Source organism: Megalobrama amblycephala, linkage group LG1 (assembly GCF_018812025.1).
Source record: "Megalobrama amblycephala isolate DHTTF-2021 linkage group LG1, ASM1881202v1, whole genome shotgun sequence".
NCBI lineage: Eukaryota > Metazoa > Chordata > Actinopteri > Cypriniformes > Xenocyprididae > Megalobrama > Megalobrama amblycephala.
The window spans coordinates 29,523,582-29,542,721 of NC_063044.1; the positions used below are offsets into that span (position 1 = coordinate 29,523,582).

Below are 19,140 nucleotides of genomic sequence, written 5' to 3' on the forward strand. Positions count from 1 at the left end.
CTAACCAGGCTCAGCCCTGCTTAGCTTCAGTGGGCAACCAGTCTTGGGCTACAGGGTGATATGGCTGCTGGCCTATTTCGGTCACTGAAATAACAGAATATTGTGTATTAATAAATACACAATATTAATAAATATTAATAATGTGTATTAAAATCCTCATAGAGACAGCAAGAACTGTGTGTGTGTGTGTTATGGTGAGTGATGATGTGTATCTGTGCTTTTTTCAAACTCTGATTGTTTTGATGGAAATCACATTCATTTAGTTTTTATTGTAGTGACACATAAATGCATAAATAATTTTATTATTTTTTTTATTTTTTTATTACTATCAAAAGTACATTTCAGTTGAAATGATCAAACAGGGTTCATTACAAAATAAAGAGACTGAGGATAGTGTGGTTTTGAATAATGAAATAACAGTAATGTAAGAAGTGAAGATGTGGAAAATGACATTAGTAGTGGAGAAAATAGAGAAATGACAGTTCAAAATCTGAGGAACATTGTGATGCAGAAGATGAGGGATGAAGAAGCACTTCCTGAGATTTCAGATATTGGGTGATGGAAACATCAACTCTTTAGAAGAAGACACTGGTGGACATTCAGCTTCTCTGCATCTATTTTAAATGAGACAGTATGTGCCACACTTCACAGGATAGGTGAACAACACTGTGCAATGCTGGAAAATAATGGTGGCCACACAAAATATTGACACTTTGGGCCCAATTTGGACATTTTCACTTAGGTGTGTACTCACTTTTGTGGCCAGCGGTTTAGACATTAATGGCTGTGTGTTGAGTTATTTTTAGGGGACATCAAATTTACACTGTTATACAAGCTGTACACTCACTACTTTACATTGTAGCAAAGTGTCATTTGTTCAGTGTTGTCACATGAAAAGATATAATAAAATATTTACAAACATGTGAGGGGTGTACTCACTTCTCTGAGATACTGTAGTTAGAATAGTTTATAACCTGTTCAAAATTACATTTACAAAGGCACAGATGTCACACTTGTACAATTACAGTCCCTCGTTGAGCGGTATTACGTGCCTGATGCAACCAAGTGTGGCCACAACGACCAAAGAGTAAGAAAGTGCTCCTTAATTAAAAATAAATAAATAAATAAAAAACGTTTCAACTACTGGCTCATGTTTTCTTGAATTTAAATAGTTAAATTGTGTTTTAGATTATCTTAAAGCATTAGGCCACTCCACACAGATCAGCAGATCAACAAAATCTGTAGCATTTATCATATAGAAACACAATTTAGCCTCAAATAGTTATCTAGATTAGAAAACAAAACTTGATTAATAAAGCAATAACTTCTTCACTCGCGATGTGCTTTGGCTCTAAACTGGGAGTTGCTTTAATTCTAAACAAACTGTCAAGATTGAATATTAAGGACTTAATGCAGTCAGACATATAACTTATTTTCCCAGCCCATATATAAAAATAAATTTAAATAAAGTTCGGGAGGAGCTTGTTCATCTAATCCAGTCAATCTTGTTCCAAGGGGTATATAAGCAGCAATTCCCCCTTCTCTACCTTAGGCCTATAACCTAATAAATTGTTTTGCGGTGTGAATTTTGATCTTAACACCTTTTAACCTTATTATTTATTATTCTCAGGTTAGATAAAGTAAGTCGAGTCTGGCCTAAATTATAAGCATTTTAAATTACTTACAATTTGGTCAGAAGACTCCTCTGTGGTACGTCCTTGTTCAAAGTCTTAAAACACTATAAATCAAGCTAAGGTAGGCAGCTTTTGTAATCAATTAAATTTCTTTTAATAGGTTACTTTTCTTTTATAATAAACAAAAATGTAAAGGCAAATAAAACTTCATAATTAAAGTATAAAATACAGTAATCACTCTTGAGTCAAAGGTGTTGTCAGCGCTGGGCTTCCCATCTTCAGCTTGGGGTTTCTTGTCCTCAGCTCTGGGCTTCTAGGCGTCGGGGGTACTGACGTATCAGTATCCAAAGAGGCAATCAACTCATCAGTCTTTTATACTCGTGTTGTTTATCACAGACGTTACGTTATCTTCTTGATTGACAATACGTTGTAACTTTCCCAAAGTTTCCAGACACTTCTCAAGGCCTTGCAGGTGCAAGCTGTCTGGCTTTTGTGTCCTTGGACTCCAGTAAACTCAGCCAAGATGGCTGATGTCCTTATAAGGTTCTTGGAGTAGAACCTCAGTTCTGTGTCCTTGAGCACACACACATAGAACCACACACACTTCTGTGTGCTGCAGTCCAGTTCTGCTCCTCCTTCTCGTAAACAGCCACACACACATATCTAACTGTACATCTCTGGCCATTCAGTATAATACATACATTAGAAACAAACAAATATGAATAACAGTAATATTGTAAGCAATACCTAATATTTAATACATTGGCCAAATGTGTAGCAACAGACATCCAAAATCTTAACAAGGAGGCAGGGTAATTGCATTTTCTTGATATAATACAACAAAATGCATACATTATGTGTTTCTCTGGGGGAAAATATATAAGCTCAAACTTTTAACCATGGACAGCAGGCCAAACCTGTTTACATATCATTTTTACCCTATGATTATGTATAAGCAAACTTGTGAGGTTTTACAGGCTAAACAGCTCAGATTTGGGACTGTTCTGAAATGTAAACACATTCAGCAGGTTCAGAGCGAGAGGAACCAGCATAATTTAGTGCAGGTAACTTCACTGAGATGCTCTGAAACACCCTGTAATCTACCGTAGCTACTGCACGGAATAAGAGAGGGAGACAGAATAACAGTGGGTTTGGTTATTCAGATGTGGGAAAAAGCTTCCTTTAAAGTCATTATTAAGTTTCAGTCAAGATGTTACACTTTAAAACTCATAACTTCAAATCAAGACATGACCAAGTCATCTTCACTATAGGTGCAGACTGGGTCACTCAAGACGTACCCACTGGTTTTTATTAATAGGTGAAATTCCTCCTTTATGTTTCTCGTGTCAAGTTCCTTTGACTGTTAAACATATTCTGTTGAATTGTAATTTTTATGATGCTGCTAGAAAACACTTTTATTCAGGAAATGTATCACATGAATGTATTTTAGATTTTCTATCTTATGTTAAGTTGAAAGGTTTTATATAATAATGTAAATTTTATGGATTATGTTATTGTCCTTTGTGTTTGCCATGTAAATAGCCATGATGCCAACATAAAAAAATTAATAAACAAACAAACAAACACTTTAAAACTCTTATATGTAAGTCCACAAGCAGTCATTATGATTTAGTTTCATAATGATGTACAGCTGAACATTGCACAAAAATGACTAAGTCCTTTGAGTGCAGCAATTAATTTGATATCAGTATAATTATATTCAAATAAAACACATGGTACCAAAAATGCAATTTTATTAACACATTTTTGATATAGATATATGAACATAGCAACATATAAAATTAAGTTGTTTTACCTAATAGTCCACAATAAAGCAGCAAAACCTGTGTATTACAGTGATTTATCAAAAGTAAGTGGTGATCTTGACACAAAACAGATATCTCTGTTTTGGTTTCTGTGGTAAAATCACTGTAATGCAGGACAGTAAATGCATTTTGCTTTTACAACACTACAATAAAAGACATCAATTTTCAATAATCAGTTCACATAAACAACAAACAGAAACAACATGGTTGTTAACAGACAAACAAGCCCAGCCTCGGTATGAAAAAAGTAACGCAAGAGTAACGTAACACATTACTTTTCATAAAAAGTAACTAAGTAACTCAATTCATTACTTTTTATGGAGACTTTTTATACACTTGTAAAATTAGGCTATCTTAACGTTGCAGTTAGTTGTTCCACAGCCTTGGTTTGATTAAAAAAACGTGGTTTCTATAAAAGATTATTCAAGATATCGTAACAAAAAGCCATCCATCGTCTCGGTTGCTGTGTAATTTATTGCATCGAGGACTTTTATTTTAAATAGTATCTTCCGGGTGTTCTTGTCCATCAGGGTGTGGAAGAGTTCCCGTCGTTTCTGCCTTCACAGTCCTGCTGGAACCTGTCAACAGGGAAGTGTCAAGATGGCCCCGGGTGGACTAAAAGCGCTCGCAAACGAGAGTAAGTTTGATTTAATCGCACAATACGGCCTTTAAAACGTCTACTGACATTATACGCAATAATTCAGAGCTTAAATATTGATATATTGGCCTGTCATAATATGTAATCATAGCAACAGGTGTACAGTGAGTGCTCAATACGTCATGATAAAGGACCAAACTTCCGTATGAAGTTGCTCAAGTTTATCAGAAACTTCAGTACATCTTCAACAAAGTTTAACGACTTTACCCAACACGTTTACTCCTCAGAAAAGTAATTTCTGTAAATGGAGGGGATAACAGACTTGTTTGTACTGAACGATTTAAAATGTGTCAGTTGTGGTCTTGTGATCAACATCACGCCGGACATCATAAAAACACACAGGAAATGTCACCTTTTTCTTTAAACCCTTGCGAAAATGCACACGACCCTACACCGTTTATTGCAATTACATTTCACCAGAGTCATATTTTATTCACATTTATCATACGCGTCTAGATGTCATGCACTTCTGCTTCCTTCTTGACAAATTTGACAAAACAGCTACTATATTTGGATTAGGAACAAGTCTTTTGTATGAGAAAAATAAACACATTTTCGAATTTATTTCTATATTTACTTACAAAATTAACTTGTATTAACCAGGCAGGTAATTTAAGAACCAAATCTTAAGGACAGTAAGTTATTTTTTTCTTATTTTTGGTAGTCCTTGTTCTGAAGCAAACTAAAGCTTATCATCTTAAGAATTATTATCATTGTAAATGCCACAAATATCCTGATTTTCCATATCTGTCCTGTATTAAACACTAAACATGATGATCTCTAACCAGACTACATTGTATTTGTCTGTAGAAATCCTCAGTGGAGTCATCAAGAGTGTGAAGAAAGATGGGGAATGGAAGGTAATATTAGTACAGTGGACTGAAGTTTTGTAGTTAATCGATTTACAAATGACTTTATCTCTCTCTGTGTATCTTGGTTGTGTTTATTTAGGTTCTCATCGTCGATCACATCAGTATGCGGATTCTGTCCTCTTGCTGTAAAATGTCTGACATCATGGCGGAGGGCGTTACGAGTGAGTATATATCAGATTTTGTTCAAATCAGTTCACCGTTTCATTCCATTTTAAAGTTGCCAGTGTCAGATACTGATTGGTGTTGCAAATATATTGCACAGGGTGCATACAAGGTACTTGATTTTGACTTTTTGACATTTAAGTCCTGGGAAACGCTTGAAAACAGCAATATTTATGTAAAGGTACTTGAAAAGTTTTTTGAAAGACAATATATGTAAAATTAGAGTTTTTGTGTAATCTTTTCACACAAAATCAACGCTGCAGCTCATCTGATATAGATATAGAGACATTTTACATGGTGATATTGCAGTGTGATATTGCTCATATAAATATCCAAGTATATGATACAGCTTTCATTCTTCAAATCAATCATATTTTTTCATGGGAGAAAAAAGCAGTTTGAATAAGGAAAGCGATATCTTTGTCATAGTATCCTTTCAATGGTTTACATTACCACAGTCATTGCATGTGCTGCACTTTATTTGTACCATCTTGTTTTAGTAGTTTATTTTTATTTATCTATTTACCTTTTTAAATTTTGAAAGAAAATGGTTTGATAAGTGAGATCTCTGATTATAGTCCTTGAAAACCAAAAAAGTAGTGCTTGAAAAGTCCTTGAATTTCATTTTACAGTATCTGTACGAACCCTGATTGCAAAATGTGTCTGTTACACTTCACCGGTTATCCTGTGAACCACTAGGAACAATCTTCACTTAAAGGATTAGTCCACTTTCAAATGAAATTTTCCTGAAAATTTTCTCACCCCCATGTCATCCAAGATGTTCATGTCTTTCTTTCTTCAGTCAAAAAGAAATGAAGGTTTTTGATGAAAACATTCCAGGATTTTTCTCCTTATAGTGGACTTCAATGGACTCCAAACTGTTGAAGGTCAAAATTACAGTTTCAGTGCAGCTTCAAAGGGCTTTAAACGATACCCGACGAGGAATAAGGGTCTTATCTAGCGAAATGTTCGGTCATTTTCTAAAAAAAATATATATGTATATGCTTTATATAAACAAATTATCGCCTTCTAAGTGCTTCCGCCAAAACCGCACTTCTGTATTCTTCAAAAAGCGTACGCTGTATGTCCTTCGCCTACCCTATTCTACTTACGGAACGAATGCAGGGGCAGTTACATTTTTTCCTTAAGTTGAAAAGAGAAGGTATAGGACATACAGCGTAAGCTTTTTGAAGAATACGAAAGTGCGGTTTTGGCGGAACCACTGTAATTGTGACCTTCAACTGTTTGGTGCCCATTGAAGTCCTCTATAAGGAGAAAAATCCTGGAATGTTTTCATCAAAAACCTGAATTTCTTTTCGACTGAAGAAAGAAAGACATGAACATCTTGGATGACATGGGGGTGAGTAAATTATTTTAATTTGAAAGTGAACTAATCCTTTAAGAAAACGAGATGTGAGCTGTCCTGTTTTTCTTCACAGTTGTAGAGGACATTAACAAGCGGAGGGAGCCGATCCCTAGTTTGGAGGCCATTTACCTCATCTCCCCTGTGCCAAAGGTGAGTGATCTTTATTAATCACAAAGTGGAAATATGTTAATATGTTGCCTAGTGTAGTGTTGTTAAATTCTTGTTGATAATTTTTGTTAACGCTCACAGTCTTCAGTATGTTGAAATGATCTCATATTTGTTCTTCTAGTCAGTTCATTCTCTAATCGGTGATTTTCAAAGAGACAGCCTTACATACAAAGCAGCACACATCTTCTTTACAGACAGTAAGACAGTTCATTTCACTATTAGCTTTGATCAATTATTTTTGCTTCAGCTTGAATACTGTGTATTAATTAAATTGTCATTATTTGTGGTTCACCATGCTTTCAGCTTGTTCTGATGGGCTTTTTGCTGAGATCGGGAGGTCGAGGGTTGCCAAGGTCATCAAAACCCTTAAGGAAATCAATGTGGCTTTCATACCATACGAGTCTCAGGTGCGTGGCAGCGTAGCAAGCACATACACTACCATTCAAATAATATTCAAATAATATTTCTAATATTATATATTTATAATATTTTAAATAATAATTCTCATATGATAATTCGTATTTTAACTACATTAGCTAACATGAACTAATAATGAACTGCACTTATACATGATACAGCATTTATTAATCTTTGTAAATGTTAATTTCAACATTTACTAATACATCTTACTCGTAAATGGAGAAAAGTTGCTCTGGCTACTGTATGGTGCAGGAGTGGCAGAGGTTATTTGTCACAACAAGTGAGAAAGGTGGTCATGGAGGACACTAAATCTTGAACATCTGGGGAATCACCCGTTTAAAAAAACGCAGAACATAGCAGATTCTGCTGGCAAAAAGAGAACGTGACAGAGCTCGTAATAAAACAAGAATAAACATTGGCTTGCCTTTGGGGGATGGTGAGGACTGAGGGATTTGAAATGTTGTAAAAGTGACACGGAGAGGGTGTTTTTATTACTCAATGGGTGAATAAGTTATTTTAGTGAACAGATAAATTGCCACATGTAGCTCTCTAACAGAGTTCATTGTAAAGCGTTATCTATTGTGAAGGTTCATATTCATTCGCACAGTCACGCAGAGCCAACCGAAACAGTGTTCTTCTGCAAAATGCGTGCAGTTTTGTTTTTTAACTGCTAGAGGGCTCAAAGTTACATAGTGTGCCTTTTATGCTTCCTTGCTAAATAAAAGTATGAATTTCTTTAAATATATACATATTTAAAAAGTAAATAAAATTCTCACTGATCCCAAACTTTTGAATGTTTATGTTGCAGGTGTTTTCTCTGGACAATCCTAGTTCCTTCCACACTTTCTACAGCCCAACTGTACAGACTAATCTAGATGACAGGACCAGGATGATGGAGGCCATGGCCGAGCAGATCGCCACACTCTGTGACACACTGAAGGAATACCCAGCCATCCGCTACCGCCAGTACTTGTCAATACTTTGTTTTTTTTTCCTGGTGTAACATGATTTGTTTGAAGTGTAAATGTAAACCAACTGTGTTTCTCTAAGGGGCCCAAAGGAGAATTTCACCCTGGCTGAGATGGTGATGGACCGTCTGAATGCACACAAAGCAGACAATCCCAGTATGGGAGAGGTGAGATGTTGGCATATTTATGATGCACTAATAGGTTTATTTTTTTTTTTTCTTCTCTAAAATCTTGTTGTTGCACATATACTTCACACTTTCTTCAGTTTCTTCAATACACAGTGACACTTCTTGAATTTTGTATCATTTCTTATTCTGTTTTCTGGACTATTTTCTCTTCTCTCTGTTTTTTTTTTTCTGTTCTCATCTGTCAGCTGATATTTTCCTGAGGGTCAGGTGGGTGGCAATGCAAATCTTGCTTTTCTTATTTCCTTGTGCTTTGTTACATCTGTGTTCCTGTCACATTTTTCTTTTTTTACTTCAAACCCTTTATCTGATTTCTCCCTGATCCTACATTTCATTTGATGAAAATTCAAATAATGTTAAATGTTACCGAACAGACTTTTTTTAGGTATTTGCAACATAATATGGTTTAAATAGAGACTTCTTTCAAAACTGTTAAAAATTGAAATTTAGAAATAATGTCTTTATATATTAAGTGACAGACCAGCAAGGAATTAAATCTGACATTGAAACCAATCTAATATTCTGATACATAACCCTGGTTTGCTTGTTCTTAAAAAATGCTTACTGTAAAGAACTGTAATTGCAGTTTAACAGCCTTTGTGATGTTTGACTGACAGGGCACAGATAAAGCTCGCTCCCAGCTTCTCATAGTGGACCGTGGATATGATCCAATCTCTCCAATCCTGCATGAGCTGACCTTTCAGGCTATGGCTTACGATCTGCTGGACATCGAGCAAGACATTTACAAGTGTGTGACAGTTCATTATAATCAAACAGAAGGGTCCATGTTTATGACACTTTAATCTGACCAGTGATGTATGAAATCATAACCATTAGTCTATCAACTGTGGTACATCGCTGGCAGGTATCAGACGGCAGGGATCGGCGAGGCTCGAGAGAAGGAAGTGCTGCTGGACGAGGACGACGAGTTGTGGGTGCAGCTGCGGCACATGCACATAGCAGACGTCACCAAGTAAGAGCAGATCAACAATTACGTTTCCTGCCTGTCTGCTGGGCTTTTGTGCTCACACCTTCTGTTCTGTTTCAGGAAGGTGACGGAGTTGCTGCGCACCTTCTGTGAGAGCAAGAGGATGACCACAGACAAGGTACACACACAATCTTTATCCACTAGTGATGACGTCACACTGCACTTGATCAAACGTCTAGAAGTTCAGATAAAACTAAAAACTTAAAACTAAGCTTCTTATGATGGTTAAAAAAATGGCAACACTTCACGCAGCAAGGTTCCAACACATAATCAGCTGTTTGATAAAGAGTCAAGCCAAAGGCTAATTGTATCAATTACCGTTATGTGTCTGACGTTGTAGAGAGCAATACATAAAACACATTACCATTCTGATACACTGACTTGTAGACGAGCCTGTATAATTCTTCTGAATCAGTTTCTGGTTCAAACGGAGATGGCTGAATTAAACCGGTATTTCCACTTGTGCAGCATTTACTACAGTAAAGTTGACCAAGTGGATCCGGTAGTCTGAGCTGGTGTGATTGGGTGGAGACTGGGCTAATTTGCATATTCATGGTTCTGCGCAAACAAAATCAAGCAAGGGTGTAGAGTTACATTCAAGCTATTTTAAGGCAGGAAGAAATTATTTTCCACAGGAAAAAACATTTAAATATGCCATTTCAATTACCAAAGATGAGTTTTAAGGGATAAAATTATTGACTGCAGGGGACTTTAAACAGGGACGTGTTTAGGTTATTGGGGGCCCTAAGCAAATCTCCGGGAGGGGGCCCCGCGATCGTGTAGTGAGTATACTGTGATTTTTCCCTCCCAAGCTCATACTCGCCCATCCCAGAGCAACACCCCTTAAGCACCTCCACACTCACTAATGCATATAGTATGCATCTGATCTAGGCTACATGTTATTGTTATTGATGTTATGTGTGTGTTCTACATAGATCTACATTTAGCCTTAGATGTTATATGAATATGGTCCCTGGAGCATAGGTTTTATGAGCTGGCACATTTAAGAGTGCAAGTTGCAACTATTATTAACAATGGAAAGATGAGGCTTATGAGTATGTTACAATGTCACTCTGTTTGGACTCTTTTCTGTTTTGCACAATTTCCTGCCAGTCTGTCATCATAGTTATCCATTTCAATTCATAAGCTTGCAGCTCGATTCGATATTGGTTATTTTGGATATACTGTATATCAGGTGCAGTACATGGCAAATTTTCTCAAGAAAAAAAATCTCAATTAATGCTATACATTATATACATGGGAATCAGTTGGTACTACATTTATATTGAAGGTAAAAATGAACTGATTTGTATACAAACTTAAATTACGCAAGGACATTTTTATAATAATAAAGTTATAATAGGCCTACCAACTTGAAAATTATTTCTTCTTCAATTCATTTTTTGAAATATAAACATTTAAATGATGGCTGTCAACTTGACGGATTTATTCTAACATGCATTGTAGGCTATTAAATAACATTAAAATGATAATTAATATGTAATATGGTGCATATATTTAGCTAAATGTTCATTTTTCTAGCTGACTAATGAGTTTATGGTCACTGAATATGTTTGTTCTGAGGTGAATGTTACGTTTGTTTGTTTACAAGCTTTATTATTGACGTCTGTCCGCGGTTGAAACACTGATTGAGCAATTACATGAGACATGATACGGATTTCAGTAAGTTGTACTGTATCTTTTAACATACCTTCAGATGTTCATTCATGATTATTTTGCGCTGTAACTGGTATTGAAGTGGAGGAGAGGATCAGTTCAAGTGTGCTTCATGCTGCTGCTTTTCTTGAGCTGAGGTTACAGCGCCACATTAAAGAGCGGCAAATCTGTATCCACACGCTTTAAGTGGGTATACGGAAATCCTTGGCCTTTCACATACCTGCGTATCACGTAGACCTCACCCCTGGGGGGACCCGCGGGGCCCCACACAATTGCGTGCTTTGCGTGGTGGTTAAACACGCTATTGACTTTAAGATTTGAAGTACATTACAAGTGCTTATTCAATACAGTTAATCACTTTTTTTTTCACAAGGGTGGTTAACAATCAACATTTTCTAAATGGCGAAATTTTTTGAAACCTTGATGAAAAGAACAATCAAATTGACTTTTTACAAACATGCTCTTTTGTACCCAATTCATACTAAAGTGTCATTGACATATCTCCCCTCAGGCCAACATCAAAGATCTGTCTCAGATGCTGAAGAAGATGCCACAGTACCAGAAAGAACTAAGCCTGGTACGACTTCTCTCATAACACAGCTTCCTTGTTTCATTGTCGCTTGTATATCACGACGTCTTTAACTTCTTGTTGTTGTTTGTGATGTCTACAGTACTCCACTCATCTGAACCTCGCTGATGCCTGCATGAAGAAGTTCAAGAACACATTAGACAAGCTCTGTGCGGTTGAGCAGGTCAGTGCTATCTGCTCTGCTATCTGACCAGATTCCATCACTGTATTAAGCAGTATTATTTCATTTTATGAGTTTAATATCGAATGTTAGTGATATGTTTTGTGTAGTATCATTCAGCCATATGTTCCAATGATGGACATCTTAAAAGCTCAATTTACACTGTTTATGTTTTCAGAGGGTCTCTTACTATCTTTCCTTAATATTTCTAAGCTTCTTATTGTCAATTTATGCAACAGCTTGTGTGCTGAACTTTGACCTGTTGCAGTAAAATAACGTACAGGAAGCTATTGCGTAATCTTTGAAAGTACAGGCAACATCGCTGGACATTGTACAGCCATATCCCTATTTTTATGTAAAGCAGATGGACGATTTATACTAAGTGCATGATTCTGTGTGTGGAGGTATTATAACCAGCTGGTTAATGACTGGACATGACTGCTGCTGATGTGGTTCTTTATGTGCCGTGTTTATAACACTTGGTGGTCTGCTGATGGATAATCTCAACTACTTCCTATTTTGATGCACTCACATGTTTACAACTTACATTATTTTATGTAATTGTTATGTAAATGTCTACCTCAACATCTGGCTGTGACGTTCCGGATATATGAACTAAATTTTGTTAAAGGTGCCATAGAATGCTTTTTCACAAGCTGTAATATAAGTCTAAGGTGTCTCCTGAATGTGTCTGTGAAGTTTCAGCTCAAAATACCCCATAGATTTTTTTAATTCATTTTTTTAACTGCCTATTTTGGGGCATCATTAAATATGCGCCGATTCAGGTTGCTGCCCCTTTAATTCCTCACGCTCCCCGCCCCTGAGCTCGCAACTCTATAATACTTGCATAAACAAAGTTCACACAGCTAATATAACCCTCAAAATGGATCTTTACAAAGTGTTCATCATGTAGCATATCGGATCATGTGAGTATAGTATTTATTTGGATGTTTATATTTGATTATGAATGAGTTTGATAGTAGCCTATGCTCGGGCTAACGGGCTAAAGCTAACATTACACACTGTTGGAGAGATTTATAAAGAATGAAGTTGTGTTTATGAATTATACAGACAGCAAGTGTTTAATAATGAAAATAACGACAGTCTTGTCTCCGTGAATACAGTAAGAAACGATGGTAACTTTAACCACATTTAACAGTACATTAGCAACATGCTAATGAAACATTTAGAAAGACAATTTACAAATATCACTAAAAATATCATGATATCATGGATCATGTCAGTTATTATTGCTCCATCTGCCTTTTTTCGCTATTGTTCTTGCTTGCTTACCTAGTCTGATGATTCAGCTGTGCACAGATCCAGACGTTAATACTGGCTGCCCTTGTCTAATGCCTTGAACATGGGCTGGCATATGCAAATATTGGGGTCATACATATTAATGATCCCGACTGTTACGTAACAGTTGGTGTTATGTTGAGATTCGCCTGTTCCTCGGAGGTCTTTTAAACAAATGAGATTTATATAAGAAGGAGGAAACAATGGAGTTTGAGACTCACTGTATGTCATTTCCATGTACTGAACTCTTGTTATTCAACTATGCCGAGGTAAATTCAATTTTCAATTCTATGGCACCTTTAATGAATTAATGCACAAATTACAAAAAAAAAAAAAAAAAAAAATCACAATTTGGATAAGTTTTACTACGGCAGTAAAATATTACATTCGTTTCCGTCTACATATTATTCAGCTGAATCATTACTGAAAAACATTAAAAATATTTCGTTTCTCTCATTCTTTTGAATTTTTTTATTATTCAAAAATGTTTAAATGAGTTTAACAAACAAATGGGGCCATACAAATTCAAATAGACATTTTTTAAATTCAATATTTTTCAGGATTTGTGTCTCTCATTGATCAGTCTTCATCCCTTAATCAATTTAAATGCTGCTTCCAGTATTTTTTAGAAGTAATGATACTACTGTTCAAATGTTTGGGGTCGGTAAGATTTTTTTTTTTTTTTTTTTTTTTTTTTTTGAAGAAAAAAAATTTATTCAGCAAGGATGCATTACAATAAATGGTTAGTTCACCCAAAAATGAAAATTCTATCATTTATTACTCACCCTCATGTCGTTCCACACCCGTAAGACCTTCGTTCATCTTCAGAACACAAATTAAGATATTGAAATCTGATGGCTCATCTGAGGCCTCCATTGACAGCAAGATAATTAAGGGTGCGTTCACATTTGTAGTTTGGTTAGTTGGGTCCTGGTCCAATTAGCGTTCAGATTGGCAATTTTATCACCGAACCAAAAGATACCGAACCTAAAGGCATAGGGATACATTCACAACCTGATTAGTTGGATTTTTTGACTTACTGCCTATTTAGAGACTGAACTTACCGAACATCCAAAACAATGCTGTGTGCTGAAGTAAATGCGCTCGTTGTATCTGTGTAGCCTGCATATGATGGTATTTTGGCCAGCTGGGAACTCATGAAGAGCTTATAAAATGTGTAAAATAGTTAAAACAGCGACGGGAATCCATCCGTCACACGCAAACAATCTGCTGCGTGGAGCAGTCTGATGCCTGTCATGGGCAAACTCGCAACTACGACGAGAAAAAAACGATATGCGTGAGGATTCTGTCCTTTTTAGGGTCTCATCTTCCTGTTTTTGGTTCGTTTACATGTCTTTGGTCCATTTTGCGTTCACATATCATTCGAACCACACCAAAGTTTTTGTTTGTTTGGTGTGCACCAGGGTTCGGATGGCAGCGTTCACATATGTTCAAATGAACTGCACTAACAGAGCAATCGCAGCAGGGTTAATTTTAATCGAACCAAACATGACAAGTGTGAACCCATCCTAACACTTTAAAATAATCCGGAAAGCTACTAAAGACATATTTAAAACAGTTCATGTGACTTCAGTGGTTCAACCTTAATGTTATGAAGAGAGGAGAATACTTTTTGTGCACCTAAAAAACTAATTTATTCAACAATATCTAATCAATCTAAACAAAAGTGACCGTAAAGACATTTATGTTATAAAATATTTCAAAAAAATGCTGTTCTTTTGAACTTTCTATTCATCCACAATAATATTAAGCAGCACAGTGGTTTTCAACACTGATAATAGTCAGAAATGTTTCTTGTGCAATTGTTTAAACAGTTATTAAATGAAATGCCGTTTTGTAATTTCCTCCACAGGACTTGGCCATGGGTTCAGATGCTGAGGGCGAACCGCTCAAAGATGCCATGAAGAATATCGTCCCTGTTCTGCTCAACACCGAGATCGAACCCTACGACAAAATCCGCATCATACTGCTTTACATTTTCCATAAGAAGAAGGGTATGAAACACTCGCGTTTGCGTATAACTTTATTGAAGGCTGACAGCTCTGAATGAATTAAGCAGAAGTAACTCTTCCTTTCCCACAGGCATTGGTGAAGAGAACCTCACAAAACTCATCCAGCATGCAAACGTGCAAAAGGACAGTAACATCATCACCAACCTGCAGCACCTGGGCTGCCCCATCATCGCTGGGGTAAGACGAGATGCTCTAATGTGTGAAGACAAGCCCATGTGCATTATGCACTTTTTTTCTCTCCTTTTTTAATGGATTTTCCATAGTTAAATGGATTTAACTATAATGAAATTGTTTTAAACAGAGTCAGAGTCAGCATGTGCATTAACTGGACCAGCCTAAAAAAGATTTTTTTGAAAGATGCTATTGTAACTTCATAGGAAACAGCTGTGTGGACTATGGACCTGAAGAACAGTATGATAACAAACTGTTCTCTGTCATGTCTTTTAGGGCGCTAATTCTGGTAACGTTCTGCCTGACAGGAAAGAACGCACAGAATCCACATATCAGCTGTCCCGGTGGACGCCCATCCTGAAAGATGTGATGGAGGTCAGGAAACACTGTCTGTATGATTTTTATCAATCATATATAAGAATGTAATGATTCTTATTTAAATTCCTCTCGCTCTGCAGAACATCATTGATGACAAGTGTGACAGGAAGCAGTGGCCGTTCCTGTCTGATCCGGCCCCCATCACCACCACCACATCAACCACAGTCAGGTACCAGCACTTCTCACAGACACAATCGAATAGATTAGTTACACTTAATAATTTATCTTTTGTATATTTCAAATATTGTTGTGAGTCAAAAAGGTTGAGATCGACTGTTCTAGACTGTACAATCATCTTACCAAATCAAAAACAGAATAACCAAATGAATCTAACCCTAATCCTGTAATAAGTACATGTAGTTAATTAATATTACACAGTACTTAAAATAGAAACTGAAAATTGTATATATATTGTTTTTTTATCATTTCTATTAGAATTTTTAGAGCTGAACTTAAAAAAAAAACAGCAATATTTAAGCATATTTTCAAAATAAATTATTTATAAAAAAATAATTTATATGAATATAGATAAAATAATACATGTAATTAAACCATCATTTGTCTTTCTTGAGAAAGTTCAACACAATTTTTAAAGCAGGTTTTGCTGAATGCTATGAGGTTAAAGGTAGGTGACCAAAAAAATTATATTAGGTATAATTAGAATTTTGGGGATATGCAAAGTCACTGATATCATTATTAATGTTTTATTTTAGAATTTACTCATTGAACATAATCCATTCTATCAAGTAATGTGACTAATTTCTTTATCCTTTTAATTCTATTAGTGTTAAGTCATGGATGCACACAGAACACAAATTAAGAATGAACCATATACAGAATTTTTTTTGCCAAGTCATGGTTTGCACAGAACTGCTGAGGTTTGGAAGCTACAAATGACTATGGGTGTGACGATACACTTGGCTCACGAGACGAGACGATACGCAATATTGACAAAATATGTGACTGAGAGTCACAAATTGCAAAGCAATGCAAGTGTATTTTGAAATGTTTTAACTAATCTAGGTCTGTCACTAACGATTATTTTGGTAATCGGATAATATTTTTGTGGTAATAAAAATACACCTAAGTGAACAATAGCCTTTGAAATGATTTTAAAATACATATATAATAACAAAGTGGCAATAATACTTGGTTCAAAATAAAGTATCAAAAGCAAGTAATCTATTGAACAACACTGTTAAAATACATAGGGCCTGATTTGACATAGTGCAATTTAGCGTGAGAGTGCAATTCCAAAAACGCACCGATGGGAGTGTCAAGTTTTGCGCATGATCTACTGCAGTCAAATCATTTACATAATGCCCACCCCGCAATCTTTGGGACGCAAATAAGCAGAGCTGATGCTCATCGGGTGCGGGTCGACACAGGCGCAACTTGTTACATGTAATCTGACAAATACATACATATATACAATATCGTTTGCCAAGCCATGTTTATATATATATATATATATATATATATATATATATATATATATATATATATATATATATATATATATATATATATAATATAGGCCAACATGGCTTGGCAAACGATACGTTTGGATTACGTCGTCCTCTGGCATTCCAAAGAAATTTATACGAGTGGAAAATATTTTCTCCCTTCTACCACGCGCTCTCTGTTCTCTGTGGTGTCTCTTCCTAGCAGCAACAATTGCAGCCATGTTGCAAAATGGGTTAAGACTTGCTTTTTTGGGCATTAAATAATGGCGCAAATGCCAATTTTGCACTGCGTGCCTTAGTAAATCCCGACAGTAGTTTTTTAACGCCAAAAGTGGGTTTGCGCTGGCGCAAGCCGTTAGTAGATCTGGCCCTTAATGTAACATACTATAAACAATAATCAACTTCTGTACATTATGTATTATAACAAATGCCTGCAGAGGGCACCAACAGCCTGGTGATTGTTGTTGTTACACTTTACAGCAGATCAAATCCTTGTTTAACACTGGCCAAACAATATTTAATTCAACTGTCTGCTTAATCTTTAATATTTGGTTACTTCTTTACGGTAGAAATGCTACTGTAATTTCTTGAACAAGAACAGGAGGACATCAAAACATGCAAACTTGGAGTGAGGGTTTAAACTTTTATTTTGAAATCGCAATAAACAATAAATCACTCTGAAACCCGCAGCGCATATATTTATTTAATTGAACTGCAGCCTTGGGGATTTCACAATAACACTATAAAATGGTTTTTAATATATCGTGCAGCCGGTGTTTTGCCGGTTAAACGACATGTTGTCTTGTTTTAATATCGCGAGATCTCATCACACCCCTATGAATGACACACACTAGTTGACCTTTGGTCTGACATTACCCTTGAATCCTATTCCAGCAGCGCACGGTTTGGACACTGGCACAAGAACAAGTCTGCCACAGAGTACCGCAGCGGCCCTCGCCTCATCATCTTTGTGATTGGCGGCGTGACCCATTCTGAGATGCGCTGTGCTTATGAAGTGACCCGGGCCACCGAGGGCAAGTGGGAGGTTCTGATCGGTGAGAGGAGATGTCTTCTGCTATGATTAGGGTCTTCAACCCTCCTCCTGGAGACCCACTGTCCTGCAAAGTTTTTATATCCAACCTGAATTTCACACCAATGTGAATGTCACGTGATCCAGAAGAGACTGATTAGCTGGTTCAGGTGTGTTTGGTTAGGGTTGGAGCTGAACTCTCCAGGACAGTGGGGCCCCAGGAGCAGGGCTGAAGACAGCATTTATTGTTTTCAGTGTTGTTAAAAATGTCAAATATGGTTTTCTTCTGCAGGATCGTCTCACATTCTCACTCCAACCAGCTTTCTGAATGACCTGAAGGATTTGGACAAGCCTGTACCAGTTTAGCAGTACATCTCTGAAGAGATTCATCCCACTGAACTCATGTGAAACCTGATACTCTGAAGTTATGATTCTCTCAAATGACCAGTGAAAAGACCTTGAGATCTAGCTTACTGATTATTTGCTTTTAAAGTAGTAATTTTAATTACCCAAGTTAAACTGGTGGTATATGTATGTATATATATTTTCATGCTGTTGATGACTGATGCTTAATTTAAAAGAAAAATGATATATATATGAGACTATGTGGATTAAATCTTGCCTTACACCATTTGAATATCAGTCCTATCAAGTTCTGATGTGATTTGAAGACTTCTTTGGACTGGATTCTGAGACATGCTGTACCAACTATGGATGTTTTGTCTTTCTGCTACTGTAAAGCTGCACAATGTGGAAACAAATGGAATTTGCAAGACAAATCAGCTTATAGTACAGTTGTCTATTTCTGATTTCCATTCAAGTTTTGTTATATTTTCTGCCCCCATGTTGGTGAAGGCATGAAATGTTTCATCTCAGTATAGATGTCTTTTTTGTTTTTCATGCTCTGAACTTGTGCACTTTTTCTTTTACTGTTACGTTATCACATATAGGTGGATTTGGTTCACTGGCTCTTTTTGTCTGTTGTCTATTTGTTAACAATTCTAAATAAATTTTCCTTATACCTCATTCCAGAAAGAGATGCTTGAGAAGTGTTGCCGGTAATGCATTACAAGTAATGTAAGTTACACAA

General features: G+C 36.3%; 1 protein-coding gene across 1 annotated transcript; it reads left to right on the forward strand.

The window, feature by feature from the left end:
* The first annotated feature begins 3,990 nt into the window (after nucleotides 1-3,990).
* Nucleotides 3,991-19,076, forward strand: stxbp2 (syntaxin binding protein 2). Its single transcript, XM_048188677.1, has 19 exons — nucleotides 3,991-4,097; nucleotides 4,929-4,978; nucleotides 5,070-5,151; nucleotides 6,592-6,668; nucleotides 6,808-6,883; nucleotides 6,990-7,093; nucleotides 7,915-8,072; nucleotides 8,157-8,241; nucleotides 8,877-9,007; nucleotides 9,125-9,232; nucleotides 9,308-9,365; nucleotides 11,436-11,501; nucleotides 11,596-11,676; nucleotides 14,846-14,987; nucleotides 15,076-15,182; nucleotides 15,453-15,551; nucleotides 15,635-15,723; nucleotides 17,915-18,075; nucleotides 18,343-19,076. Exons 1-19 carry the CDS (start codon nucleotides 4,061-4,063, stop codon nucleotides 18,414-18,416), a joined length of 1,785 nt encoding a protein of 594 aa, XP_048044634.1. The 5' UTR covers nucleotides 3,991-4,060; the 3' UTR covers nucleotides 18,417-19,076.
* The last annotated feature ends 64 nt before the right edge of the window (nucleotides 19,077-19,140 follow it).